Below are 14,660 nucleotides of genomic sequence, written 5' to 3'. Positions count from 1 at the left end.
TGTGTGTGTGTGTGTGTGTGTGTGTGTGTGTGTGTGTGTGTGTGTGTGTGTGTACATCAGGACAAAGTGCTGTTAGGCTGACAGTGACCGTGAATGCTTAGGTTTCACACTTGAGTCAGGAGACAATAAACAATTAGTTATCACCTTCAGCCTACAATAAAAAAAACAGATAAGAAAAGGTGCTCTCAGCCAAACTGCACCCCCTCCCTCCACACACACCACCATCATCGCCACCACCAGAAGAATGTGATCAGTGCCTGGGAGGCTCTGAGAGATAGATAAACTCCTGCAAGTAGTAAAAACAAGCTTTTAAAAACGAGAAGACCATATTGTCTGGTGACTTGTACAAAAGTTCAGAAAAAGACTTTCCTGTAGGCCAAACACGACACATCAGTGTGTCTTTATATTCCATTCTGTCAGTCACATAATAAAATCACATTCACCTATGATGGGCTGCATCAGTGTAAAAAAGTGAGAAGGAAAATCTTGCTTGTTCGATGCATTGTGTGATGGCCTCAACRTTAAAGGGTGGGGTTGGGGGCTCTTTAAGAACCTCCTACTATGTCCTACACTCCCACTTTAGCACATCTTCACAACGATGCTTTGGAGGAGGGGAGTTCTGGACGGGAGCTTGTTTGCACACTGACCTCCAGGGGAGGAGCTTTGTGTAAATAGGCGGTGCTTTGTACCAGCAAGTATTTAGGCAGCTCTACATGGCTACCACAGGAGATTCAAGGATTTATCAAACATGCATGAATGAATCAAAGAAACACTCTGAGCATGTTTTTTGATGAGGGAATGACATTGTAACAGGACATAAAGCAAAAAAAAATGTTAATTTTGCACAATAACCTCCTTTAATATGGATTTTTACTGTAAAGAAATAAAATTAACAAATGTCAGCAAAACCTTAATTCGTTCAACCTTAGATGTCAATACAGTAATTCTGTATAATTTGTTGCAATTCAGTACAGGATATTGATTGAACCTAACAGCAATCTGGATGAGAATTTTTACATTTTGTTATATTTAATCCAACTTCTTATGTCAAAGTAAGAATTAACTGTAACTAGTTTTCAAAAAGAAAAAAAAATAGGTCCGTCCTCTGGATGGGTTCTTCTTTAGTAAAATGTTTCGTATCTCCTCCAAGAGACTTCTTCAGTCTGAGTTTCACTGCCTCCACCTTGACAAACAGGTTAGTCATATGCAAAACAGGGCCATCCACTAACAATAGGCTTGATTGTCTCTATTGTTCATAGAGGGTCATGTGCCCCATCACCTGACCTGTYRTGTTATGTGAATGTAGTGAATGCAGGCGGGGCTAAACATCCCCTTGTTTTTGTCCCTTTCTCCTTCTTTGTGTTGGTTATCGTTGGGACCCTGATTCACACCTTTTGCTCACAGGTGGCTGAGTCATACTTGCAATAACAGCGTTGTAGGAGGAGGACAAATAGACACGAAGGCCTCCACCTCTGTTTAATGATGGACGGTTTTTCTTCACAAAGATGGCTTCCTTTACTCCTCCCTCAAACTAACGTTCCTCTCTTTCAAGGATGAGAACATCTTCATCCCTGAAAGAGTGACCGCTGGCCTGTAAATGAGTGAAAACTGCAGAGTCCTGACCCGACGATGTAGCTCGTCTGTGCTGGCTCATTCTTTTGAACAGAGGATGTTTTGTTTCCCCAATGTATAACTGATCACAGTCCTCCTGACACTTAACAGCATATACTGTATTACTCTGTTTTTGCCGGGGAACTGGAYCTTTGGGGTGAACTAATCTTTGTTGTAACGTGTTTTGGGGTTTGAAAGCCACTGGGACGTCACGTTTAGAGAATAAACATCTCAGTTTCTCTGAAACTCCTGCCACATGTGGAATGACGACTGGTTTGGGTCTGCGTTTAGGGTCTTCATTTTCAGCTGGTCTTTGGCTGGAATCCTGTTTGGGTTTCTTGTCTGCTTTCAGAAAAGCCCAGTCAGGATAACCGCACTGCTCCAGGGACTGTCTTGTGTGTGATTTCTCTTTCTCCCTGGCTCCTGTATTTGTGGGGACACTGTCTGCTCTGTGGTACAGAGTTCTGATGACTCCTAACTTGTGTTCCAGTGGGTGATGGGAATCAAAGCGCAAATACTGGTCTGTATGGGCGGGTTTGTGATACATGTCAGGAAATGTAACTAGTTTTGATTAATTCAATTCAATTCAATTCATTTATATAGTGCCAAGTCACAATTGTCATCTCAGAGCACTGTACACAAAAAAACAATAAAGCAAAAGAAACCAGCAGATTGTGATGAACCTTCACTTTGTCACAGTTTCTCATCCTGAGCAGCACATTGGCAACAGAGGAAAAACTCCCTTATTCCATTAAGATCATTGAGGATAACAYGTATTGGTGTTTCTGTATTGTTGTTTTGTTATTGCTTGGTTTTACATGTTTGATTAGCTTATTGCTCTTGTTACCACAACTTTGTATTTCATGGTTCTGTGTCTGATTCTGTTAAGATCATCTTTGTTTTGCTCCTTTTTGTTTTATGTTTTATTACCTTATATTTCTTTAAGCTGTTCCCAGGCAGTTTCTGACACTTTGTTAGGAAATGTACGAGTTTTCTTTTCTCTCTCTTTTTTTTTCTTCTTTTTACAGAAACAAGAACCCAGGTCCTGCTCCTGGGTTTTAAGAAGAACTGAAAATCAACCTTTACCCAAGGAGGCTGACACATTGTTGTTCTTTATAACCTTGTCCAGCTCATAAACATGTCTTAGTTCTTCCTTAAATCTCTTGAGACGGTGCTGAGAGGGAGATTAAACTCACATGCAAGAGATCATACAAATGAGTCATGTTGGAGGAGCTAAACTGTCCAACTTTACAACAAGAATGGACTGCAGGTACCAATAGTACCAGCAGTGACACATTCATTATCTATTTATTTCCTGTACCTGTTTTACCTCTGCAGGGTTGCCAGGATTACTTGGATCTATCACCTGTCACCAGACTCAGCTCTAACTAAATCACATTGCTGAGCTACAACGCCACGAGTAAAATGTAAATCCTGTACATGTTCTGTGTTCCAGACAAGATCCAATCTAGAAGAATAATCTGCAACTTGCAAAGCAGGTGAAATTAAATCACAGCTGCACAGTTTCCTAACTGAACAGATCAATAAGTCTTTTAAATGAATAGTTTTTGAGGCATTCTGTGAGGCTGTCACCTGTTTTGCTCCTGCCTGGTCTCTCATTGGTCGCCAGTTCCACCGCAGCTGCAGCAGATTTGAATCCTCAGCTCTCATGGGTTCTTCTCTTCAGAAGATCAGATCCTCGCTGAGTTATACTGCCCTGTCTGTGCCTGATCTCGTCTGATCTTGGAAGCCAAGCAAGGTCGGGCCTGGTTAGTCCTTGGAAGAAGATCCTCGCTGATGCATCGCTTGCTCTTGGGTGAAGCACCTCAGCCTTTTAGAGATTAACTTACCTGAGTTTTGCTAAACCTCTGTTGCTTGTTAACTTACCTGTGTACAGAGCAAAGACCTCCTGAAGTAATCTTTGGACTATCCTCACTGTGAACCTGCCGATAACCTACCTGAGAGCCACTGCTGCCTGTCTGCCTCCGACCAATCACCTGTAAAATACTCACCTCCTCACCTTGGACCTTCTCCGCCRAGCCGCTCCCTCTCTGCACCTGTGAGAAAGAACCTGTTAATCAGTTGTTTTCTAATCTCATCCACAAGAACAAATACTCACCTAGCTCCTCCTCCTTTACAGCTCTGGATTTCCCACCGACCCACCTGTAGAGACCTATTTCACAAAAGTCAGATTTCTAATTTCAGGATACGAGCAGTAAGCTGAGCTTGAACTAGCCTTCAACTTGTAAACAGCCGTAATCAGTTGCTCTAACACCAAGCCGCGCTCAATTAGGGAGGTTCATTCAAGTCAGGTGTAAATAATCTGGGAATAATGCACGTTCACGGTTTGCTTACTAGACCCATCAGGTGGATCAAAGATTTCCTGATCAGGCATGCGCAGTAAGACACGTGAGTCTCACCTCTTCCAGCTGTTTAATGGTTAATTATGATTCATATGAAGAGAAACACCAACTGATGCTGAAATAATTTCAAAAGTAAAAACTTTTTGTGTCACTGAATCTGTTTGTAAGTTTAACAAAATGAACAAAAATAAAATGAACAGCTGATTGTTCACTTAAAATGATCGCTGCAGGAAAAGACGAGAGACGGGGGTGGGGGGTTGGGAGGGGTTTCATCTGAAACTCATCAGACTGAAGAAGTCTCTTGGAGGAGAGACGACATGTTTCACTAAAGAAGAACCCATACCTACTTATTTTTTCTTTTTGATTTTTTTCTACCTGGATTACTGAGATGCATCAGGGTAGTTTATGCTCTATTGTCACAGATTACATTACATTATTTACACAGATTACAGTACAAGCGTGTGACTGATTGGTCATCTGTTACCTCAAGAGGAAAATCAACTCAAAAAATCTAACTGATAAATGTGAGTTTTTGTAAAGGATGTGATACAATTTTACCTTGGTATTTTAAACAGGGCTCTCATTGGATGGAGGTCAGACAGAGGTGGATCTCCATCTCCCAGTTCGATAGCAGTGATGCCCAGGGACCAGACGTCACAGCGGGCATCATATGTTGAGTCCAGCTGCTGCTCACATGCAATCACCTGCAAAGAGCAGATTGCCAAATAGAAACAAAATCACTACCACCCGATAACACATAACTCTAAACCTTTAGTTTGACCTTAAACATATCTTTTTAAAGTTGAACTGAACGTAAAATTGAGCCCAGCAGCTCAGTCAAAACCAAAGATTTAATATCATACCCCGTGAGCAATGCACTGCACACGCTCAGAGTCAGTCTATTATAGTTGTCCTGAGGGCAACATGGTACCCAATCTAAACTATGAATCATCTGAGTGGGAGGCATGTGTTCACACAACCAAACGTATGCTAACACACACACACACAAGCCTGCCATTATTGTGAAATGTCGGACATCGATAGAATCTGTGTCCGCTGTTCTCATGAGGCATAAATTTAAACACACCAACAAAATGATGAGAAATCATCAACAAGATGCACATGAAGCACATCCACTTCACAGCAGAAACACGCACGCTCATGTTTCGTTTCAGGATCTGTAAAAACAACAAAGTCTGCACTGATTTCATTCAAAGGGAGTCTAATTTGCAAAAGAAAACAAATTCATCTAAAGAAAACGCAGGCATGTTTACCCTAAATAGAAAGACGTGCAGTTAATAGAGCCTAACTGCAGCTTCATGCTTACATTTCATCAAAAAAAATGTTAAACAGAAATATACGACTCACCTGAAAACTAAAGATTTCACAACCAAATATTCTTCAGAATTAAGGGTTTGGTTCAGTTAAACATCCACAATATCCAGGTTTCTCTAATAAAAATTTAAAAATATATATATAAAAAAAGAAGGAAACAAATATAAAAAACTGCAAAACAAACAAATCAGAGGTTTTCTATTCCTGTTTCGAGTGTTGATCATTGTTTATAAATTGAGCTCCTGATACTGACGGACTTTTCAACTGGAGCTTGAAGCAGTGTCCTTTCCCAGAATTTTGTTGATTAACTTTGCAAATGAGAAWAAAATCCTTAAGTGCCTACTATGGAGCAGAATATTAACTAATTTGCAAGGCATGCAAACCAGATGTAAACATATTTGTTTTGATTTGCGAATTACAGAGGTTATACTCCACCTATTGCACAAAAAATACTGGCAAAAGGCACCAGTTCTCTGTGACCCTGAATGAAAAAGGGGGTAAAAATTGGATGGATGGATGGATGGATGGATGGATGGATGGATGGATGGATGGATGGATGGATGGATGTTTGGGTGCATAGAGTGTAGCTGCTGTACATGACAATACAGTATATTTTAACTCAAGGTTTAAATCACTGCTCTGTTGTACTTTCACCAAAAGTAATAATAAGTAAGTAAGTAAGTAAATAAAGTTTTATTTATAAAGCGACTTTCACAGAAATACAGTATATTCACAAGGTGCTGTACAATTATTAACAATGTAAAAATTGTGGAAAAATAAAATGAAACTAAAACATAAAGCAACGTAATGAATCATCAAATCAAGATTAAATTCTAAAATTGTGACTCAGACACATGGTCAATGCAGAGCAAAATATACAATAATACAAAAAAACATAGAGAATGGGGAGAGAAAAATATGCCGCATGATTCAATAATAGAAAAACACGTAGTTGGCAAGCATTCACTATGGTGATAGGCTGGCATTAATGGTGAATGGTTAGCTAAATGCTTGAGTAAAAAAGTGTGTTTTTAGATGTTTATTGAAGGAGACAATGTTATCAAGGGAGTGCAGATTAACAGGGAGTTCACTCCAGAGCCTGGGGGCCACAGAGGAGAAGGCACAGTCACCACAGGTCTTAAAGCGAGTGAGGGGAACCATAAGGAGATTTACATACTGTGAACGGAGGTCCTGTCTGGGGCTGTAAGGGGAAATGAGACTTTTAATGTATTCTGGGGCTTGGCCATGAAGAGCTCTGAAAGTGAGGACCAGGATTTTGAACCAGATTCTGAATTGAACAGGAAGCCARTGAAGTTCTGCTAGGATCGGGGACATATGGGTGAATTTGGAGGTTCCAGTTAGGAGTCTTGCTGCCGAATTTTGGACAAGCTGAAGACGATTTAACTGTTTCTGGTTAAGACAGGTGAACAAGCTATTACAATAGTCTATGTGGCTAGAAATGAAGGCATGAATAACCATCTCCAAGTCTGAAGTGGACAACAGGGACCGGAGTTTAGAGATACTATGAAGCTGAAAGTAGCATGTGGAAACTAAATTCTTTATGTGTTTATCTATAGACAGATCTGAGTCAAGATTTACTCCCAGGTTGCGCACATTCTGCTGGACAGTTGAACTCAAGGAGCCGAGATGTTCTTTTATCTTAGGGGTTTTATGTTCAGGGGCCAGGATCAAGGTCTCTGTCTTGCTGAGGTATAAGAGCAGCAAATTGTCAGACAGCCAGTGTTTAACTTTAGTGACACAATTTATGAGAGAGGTTAGCTTGTGAGTGGTGGAGTCATCAAAGGAGCAGTATAGCTGCAGGTCATCTGCATAGAAGTGGAAGGAGATGTCTGGGAAATTTTTTGATGACCTCACTCAGGGGGTGGATGTAGAGCAGGAATAGAATTGGGCCCAGGATGGAACCCTGTGGAACTCCGCAGGTGAGTTTGGCTRAGTCAGAGAATGGCTGGCCTAATAAGACTGAGAAAGAGCGGTCTGAGAGATATGATTTGACCCAGTCCAGCACAACCCCGGATATCCCTATGTCTTTCAGATTACGAAGGAGAATAGTGTGATCAACAGTATCAAAGGGTGTTATGTGACATGGAGCCTGGGACGGTCGAGTTGAGATGCTGCGCCTGATGATCTCAAGTTTGAYGACAAAGTGTGTTAGAAAGTTGTTGGGACTGGCAGGTGAACGGACGGTGGGAGAGGAAACGATTGGGGAAACCAATGCCGAATAAGGCTCTGGGGTTTTTCTTAAAGCGGGAGACTGAGCAAAGTGTTGAGACCTGGCATTTTTCATCATGGTCTGCAGTGATAATCTAAGCTCTCTAAGGTGAAGCCTGTGCACTTCTAAACGGGATAACTTCCACAGACGCTCTGCCTGCCTACATTTGCGTCTAGCAGAGCAGATGGTCTCATTTATCCAAGGAGTAGGTGTTTTAATTGTAGAGGTTTTAGTGGTTGAAATAATTCCTATATTATGAAGGAAGGTTCTGTGAAGTAGCTATCAGAAAACCTAACAGAGGCTCAAATGAACAATATGATTTAGATTTTTGGCATCAGTGAACAATTATTCAGTTTTTGTTTTTCTGCGAATGGATTTCACCTTAAAAAGTCTGGTTTCTATTAATACATGCTCAAGTTTTATTATCTTTTTTCTGTTAAGCATTTGACTAGGATAGCTTTATGAAGTTAAATGATTACTATAAAAAGGAATGAGATATTGCTTTAATGTGAAACTTAGAAAAGCTTTTCCAATTTGATAAACATAAGCACAAAAGATCAAAATGTACATTTTTTATACATCAAAGTGCATTTAAATAGGAAATAAATTTTTAGAAGATAGAATTACCTTGTTTTTGTACAACTAAAGTAAATAATACTAAAGTATTAAATATATTTTCAGAATACTCAAAGCATGTCATGCCCTCACAGGACACAGGTATATCATTTTACTACAAAACAGAATAAAGTGACAAGACGATGCAATGACATAAATTGGTCATTCTGTTATGCATCCATTTCAGTGTAAAGGGTATATTTTGTGTAGTTGCAGTGAGCTGTGATCAGACAGGAGATAAATGATGGCGGCTGCTCATCCCACTTCCCCCTGCACATTGTATTTGATGGTGTTATCTCTTTGATGATTATGGACTGAACTGCCCACTGGGATCTGCTCCAGGCTAATGTAGTGGAAAAAGAGGGGGATGAGAGCGCATTTATGGGCCGTTATGTCGGCGTACCTCAGGAGCCATCCAGAAGGGAGTTCCCACAGAGGTGTTCCTCCTCAGACGGGTATTTGTCAGCTGGGCTGAAACACCTGCGGGGAGGAGAATACACACTTCAGTCATTTTCCAGCTTCACTCTCAAGGCTCAGTGGAGATAATTCACCGCATCTCAACAACATCATTGACATGTTTTTATTTTTATTCTTTTTTATATACAAGGATCAGAGTTACAGGTAAGGGTGATGATCTGTGAAAAGCACAACAGTGAATACAGAAACAGCAGGACTCTGATATGAGCCCAAATGGATTCCAGAACTTCCTTGTAGTCCACTGATAGATTTGTCATTGTAGTGATAAGAAAATATATACTGTATTCAGACAGAAACATCAATCTACCGTTTTCCCCCTTCTCAAAATGATAGATTACTTTGAATTACAAATGATTTTGTGGCTGCAAGCAACTTTGTTGGACATTTCAAGAACAGCGTTTGAATATTATTTCACATGTAAACTGGCAGCAGGGGGATGCGTCACTGTCTCTCAAAGATTTATTAGTCAGTGCTATGAAATGCGTTGCATCAGCGTGAAATAAAGTCGGCAGGAATTCGACCGCAGAGAGATAAAGCTGGCACATGTGTACTGAAAATGCCTGACATACAGAACATGCTGACCCACAAACGTGACTTTGGTCCAGTCCAGACAAATCAGCGTCAGCATCACACACTCCCGGAGCTGGCTTGTGCTGAGAGGCAGTCGGCCAGTTGGAGAGCTGCACCCAGAACAAAAGCCTCCAGACAAAAGCAGTCACTGACAAACTACAGATAAGGAAGCATTTTAAAAAAATTTCCCCCGATAGCAAAAATAGACGATTATGACTGCAAGATTTAACTGTGTTTAGTCTGGGGTTAAGGTTCTCAAACAGAAAAGAGTGGAATGTTTCCGCTAGAGATGAAGAAGGATTTCAGGAACCTGGGAGTCTTTACCAGTGATGGTAAACTGGAGATGGACCTACAGATTTGGGCTTTGTCTGCAATAATGAGGGCGGCAGCCTGGTCTGTCATGGACAGTGGTGGACAGTAATGGAGTACATTTACTAGAGTACTGTACTTAAGTACATTTTTTGAGTATCTTTACTTTAGTTGAGTAATTATTTTTTGGGGGTACTTATGGCTTTAAATCCACTACATTTCAAAGACAAATATTGTTTTTTTGTTWTGGCAATATTTATTTAACAAAGACAGAAATAYGTGGTCCAAGAATGAAGGTACTCTGTGGGATGATCAGCTGAGTTTTATTGCAACAACAGGAAACACAGAGAACAACCTGGCCTGTCTCTGTGCCTCTGCTTCTCTCTGTCACTGTCTCTCCACACTACTCACTGTGTCTCGAGAGGCCTCATATATATATTAACAAACACCATTATGTCATCTTAGCAAGATTTGATACAAGGTCAATGGAAAACACAAAGATAAACACAAGTGATAACTAAGAATGACTGTTGTTAGCAAATCTTGTTCTGACTTTAATCATTCTAGCTGCAGATGAACAGCATGTCATGAAAACCTAGGTCATTAAAGGATGTCATGAATAACTAGCTTAAACATAAAAGTATTAGTTCCATTTCATTTTTCTTTTTAGAAATGCCACACTATGTTCCTCACAAGGGGAACCAATCACAGTCGTAGCTCACACCTGGGATGGATTTGAAATTATGTCAGCTTCATTAACTGTTGCAAGCTGAGCTCCACCTTCGTTTCAAACAGAACCCAGCAATGGAGACAGTTGAAGAAACTCAAGCAGAGAAACCAGCGCATCCATGGCCATATCTTAGCTCGACGTTTGAGATTTTAGGACAAAAAATAGTTCATATCAGTTTAAACGTCTTATGGGTTCACTACAGATAAACTACATTTCTTGCATTTTCATGCTGAAGTCTTTACAGGTGGTAAATTTGTAGCAGAGTTGCGCTCTTTGTCAAAACATCAGGTGGTTTCTGAGAGTTGCAAGGTTCTGTAAAATCACTCTGAAATCAATACAACAGTGTATTATATAATAAATTATAAATTATAAATATTAGGCACTTTAATTTGTACTTTTGAATACTTAAGTATTTTCAAAAGTAAGTACTTCAGTACTTTAACTTGAGTAGATTTTTGACCGAGTAACTTTTACTTGTAGTTGAGTAGATTTGGCCACGAGTATCAATACTTTTACTCAAGTACTAGAGTTGAGTACTTTGCCCACAACTGGTCATGGAAAAACAAAAGCCGAGCCAAAAGACAAAGCTTTGGATTTATTGTTCCAGATCTCACCTGATGATTGGATCCTGATAATTTTGTAGGTTTTTTAGTAAAACTCACTGAAGGGATTATACAATCCTTTCTGTCTTGGGAATAACTTGGAATCATCCAGGAAGAGCTGAAGAGTGTTGTCAGGGAGAGAAATGTCTGGATATCCCTCTTAAATCAGTTGTCTCCATGACCCAACCATGAATAAGTGACAGAAAATAGAAGGAAGTTTTTAAAGAAATGGTTACACCAATATGAGACTTGAGGTAGTATTGTACAGGGCTGCAAAAATATGAGAAAGAACACAAAGTTTCACTTACACTGACTGAACATTTGCACAAAAATCTGTTGAAATTTGAGCTAAAATTTGCCAAGACTTGTTAGTAATCATCCCGATAGGCTAATTTACCAACATCAGCTTCTCAGGCTAYTAAAGTTTCTTCACATAGGATGAAATCAGCATAGAAGAGCATCAAAAAGTACTTTTACTTGAGTGTAATACAAAAAAATATCCGGTATTTTCCATAATAATGTATTTATATTTTATCTAAGTCACACATGCCACTTCTATGTTGGTTGTCAGATTCAACAGCGTTGTGGAAAAGAGTGGTGACTGAGAACCTATTCTAACACATCTTCCCAGATGACAAAATGCGTAAATAAGATTAAAATATGATTCATTTTCAGAAATGTGTGCAATCCTAATCCTGAAACAAGGACAAAATGAAATCCTCAACATGTTCCCCACTGCTTCAGCCTCTATATAATGTAAAAACCCATTCTGTGCACCTTTTGAATTACTGTGAGAGCAGAATAGGGATAAAACTTAGCTGGTTTTGTATATAGGGTGGAAAAAATACCCAAGGAAAATGGCTCTGTGAATATCTCTGCAAATATCAAAGAGGATTATATCATGTGCAGGATGGGAATAAGCTTGAAATATACAAGGACAGCCACAGTTTGTCATCAGACCAAAAAAACAAACAAAAAAAACAAAAACAAAAACAAACAAAAAAAAACACTGCTAACATCCAGTGGAGAGAAAGCTGTCCTTTTTTCTTTTTATTTTTTACAGGCGTTTTCACAAACAAAACATGAAACTTTGTTAAAATTGTCAAAATGAAACATGTTTATTGTAATGTATATGTGAGGTGTACTGTATCAGTGGGTGAGAACATAAAACCACAAAGAGTCTTTATTAAAGCTCCTGCAGCCCTGTATTTTCTCACTACATTAGCCAGAAGTGGAGCCTGGTGGGGCACACTTAATAATCATCACAGAGATAACATTGTCAATTAGAATATTCATGAGGGACCGAACGAGCGGCTCTCCTCATTCCTCCTTTGCTCTTTTTGGTCTGTCTCTTTGCTGTTTTTCTTTTTTTATTATTTTAGTGTGCGTGTCTGTGTTGGTGATGAGTCACAGCGGGGGCTTTATCTCTTCAGCTGCTTAGTGTAGCATGCACCCCTCCTCCCCATGAAAAACCATTAATCCCAGCACGACGCAAGTAGCGCGGAGGTAGCTCAAGTCGGTTGCTTTTAATCGCAGTTTTCATCATTTTGCAAGTTGCTACACACGTCGTCTTTTCTTTATCTCGTGACGTCAACGACCCGATACGAACTGTAGCCGTCAGCAAACCAGCTGCAACAATGGAAGCAGCTTTTGTGGAGAAAATGGGTTTCTTATTAAAATCTTGTCAGTGGCAGATTGTAGCGTTCAGGGTATTACTGCGTTTGTTTCAGTTTACATAGAAGTCTTTGATTATTTGTATCGAAGACAAGTACGTTTTTTTTTTTTTACCAATTTTAATTCACATAAAACACATGTTCCAGGGCAAATCATGTTTAAAATATTGTGATATCAGTGCCAGTAAATCACATTTTCTTCACGCCTGTYTTTCTGTTCAATCATCTCAACACATTAAAGACGTGCAGTTCCATCTGATTATTAAACATTGTACTTGCACACTTTGTGTCCTTGGTTTATGTAATGCTCTGCCATAGTGATGCTGTGAACACTGAAAACTATATGTATAWATGTTTAGTGCAGCCCTAATGTGCACAAAACTCAACTTTACCATAGGTAACAGTTGACAATAACGTTCCTGGAGTAATTTGATTGTAAATGAAGCATAACATGCCAACCAGATTTATTGCAGATTGGTTAATTTCTACTAGGAACATTTTACAAGCAAAGCCAGTTAAGGACACAGATGTATGCAAGTTGAATTCTAGACAAAATAGTAGGTAAAAAAGTGGCAACCGTGTGCTCTTACATCCTTTAAAAAAACAGCCAAAGTTGGGGTCAGTATTGTCAAAACGCAATTTATAAACTTTTACATTGTTTCCATTTTTACATTACACATAGACTTAAGCAAAATTATTATGATATGCATGTTAGAAGCGTGTCTGTTTGATCAGGTATTACTTCTATTTCTTCAAAGTGAAGTCTTCCAAAAAAGTATCTACAACAGGTAAGATGTTCATTGTTTATTATTTTTCAAAAGAACCCCAACACACACAATCTATTGCTTCAGGTTGGAGCTTTAAAAGAAGTATAAAAACATAATGAAAAAGAAATTTAGTAAAAAAATAAAACACTTGGAAAAACTAAAYTCCAGTTTTGTCTGAAATAAACCTCATTTATGATGTGATCTGGTTGTGASCTTTTAGAGTGCTAATGTTCTTGTGTTAAGGTAAAATATGTTCAATTATTCTTGTCACATTTTGCTTTAAAGGTAGTCTTTCAGAAGACCAATCTTTTAGACTGAAAGTTAAAATAAAACTCTACTAAATTGTACTTTATAACTAAAACCCTCATGGAGACGCTGTATGCATGTTATGGGCTGGAACTGATTATTTGAAACAGATTTAAACTTTTTTTTTGGCTCTTTTACTCTCTACCAGTGGTGGGCGCAGTTCCCCTAAAGCACTAAAGCACTAAAAGGGGAACTCATTTCCTGATTAGTGCTTTAGGGCTTTTGTTATTTTTTAAAATTCATTAGTGGATTAGCACTTGCTAAATTTATGGGCTAAATTCAGAAGCACTAACTGAGGTCTATAAATGTTATTGATCAACATTATTGCTCACAGTTGAGGGTGAAAGCTTTCATACATTTTGTTCATATGCATGTATCTACAAGGTCACGTGTCAAAACTCAAGGCTCATGGGCCAAATGTGGCCTGCTGGTGACTCCCATTTGGCCCGCCAAGGGCACTAAGTGACAGCATTCTGCACACAGTAAATATTGTCTCATGTTGACTTTGAAGAATGCATCAACTGGGTTATTTTAGTGCTTTAGAATTGGCTTTTGCTGCTTTTTTCAGTGTTAGTGGTTTAGAATTAGGGGACCTAAATAGTTGAGTTAGTGCTTTAGGGTTAGTGCAACCTTTACCAATAAATTAGAGATTAACAATTGAATCTTTGGTACCACTTTACAATAAGACTCCCCTTATAGATAGCTTACAAATAGTTTATAGGCAGGTTATTAATTCACCTGTAAACACATTATAAATCATTAATAAATGTTTATATGCATTAATGAAGAACAAAGAGACAAAACTGTCTGGTTTCATGTCAAATAGTGAGTCAAATCTGTTCATGTATTTTTTATAAAGTGCTATATTAAACATTTCACACTAGGTTACTACCTTGTAAACACAATAATGTATTGGAAACACATATATAGAGTAGGTACACTATTTATTATTGATTAATAAATGTGTATAAAGAGAGCCTTGTAAATAAATGTGGGCTTACACTTTACAATAAGGCTCCCTTTGATAATAGTGGATATGTATATTACAGTACAACATTTTGTGTAAAATATG

General features: G+C 38.8%; 1 protein-coding gene across 1 annotated transcript in view; it reads right to left on the bottom strand.

The window, feature by feature from the left end:
• The window catches only part of myo3a (myosin IIIA), a 54,313-nt gene that overhangs the window by 21,156 nt on the left and 18,497 nt on the right, over nucleotides 1-14,660 (bottom strand). Inside the window, exons 6-7 of the mRNA XM_014005398.1 lie at nucleotides 8,558-8,634; nucleotides 4,533-4,678 (exon numbers count right to left, since the gene is read on the bottom strand). Of these exons, the coding sequence (XP_013860852.1) occupies nucleotides 4,533-4,678; nucleotides 8,558-8,634 (223 nt within the window). The remainder of the gene's footprint in view (nucleotides 1-4,532; nucleotides 4,679-8,557; nucleotides 8,635-14,660) is intronic.

This window comes from Austrofundulus limnaeus, unplaced genomic scaffold (assembly GCF_001266775.1).
Source record: "Austrofundulus limnaeus strain Quisiro unplaced genomic scaffold, Austrofundulus_limnaeus-1.0 Scaffold30, whole genome shotgun sequence".
In the NCBI taxonomy this organism is placed as follows: Eukaryota; Metazoa; Chordata; class Actinopteri; order Cyprinodontiformes; family Rivulidae; genus Austrofundulus; species Austrofundulus limnaeus.
Note: the sequence above shows the minus strand (reverse complement) of the source record. Positions and strands in the feature narration are given on the sequence as shown.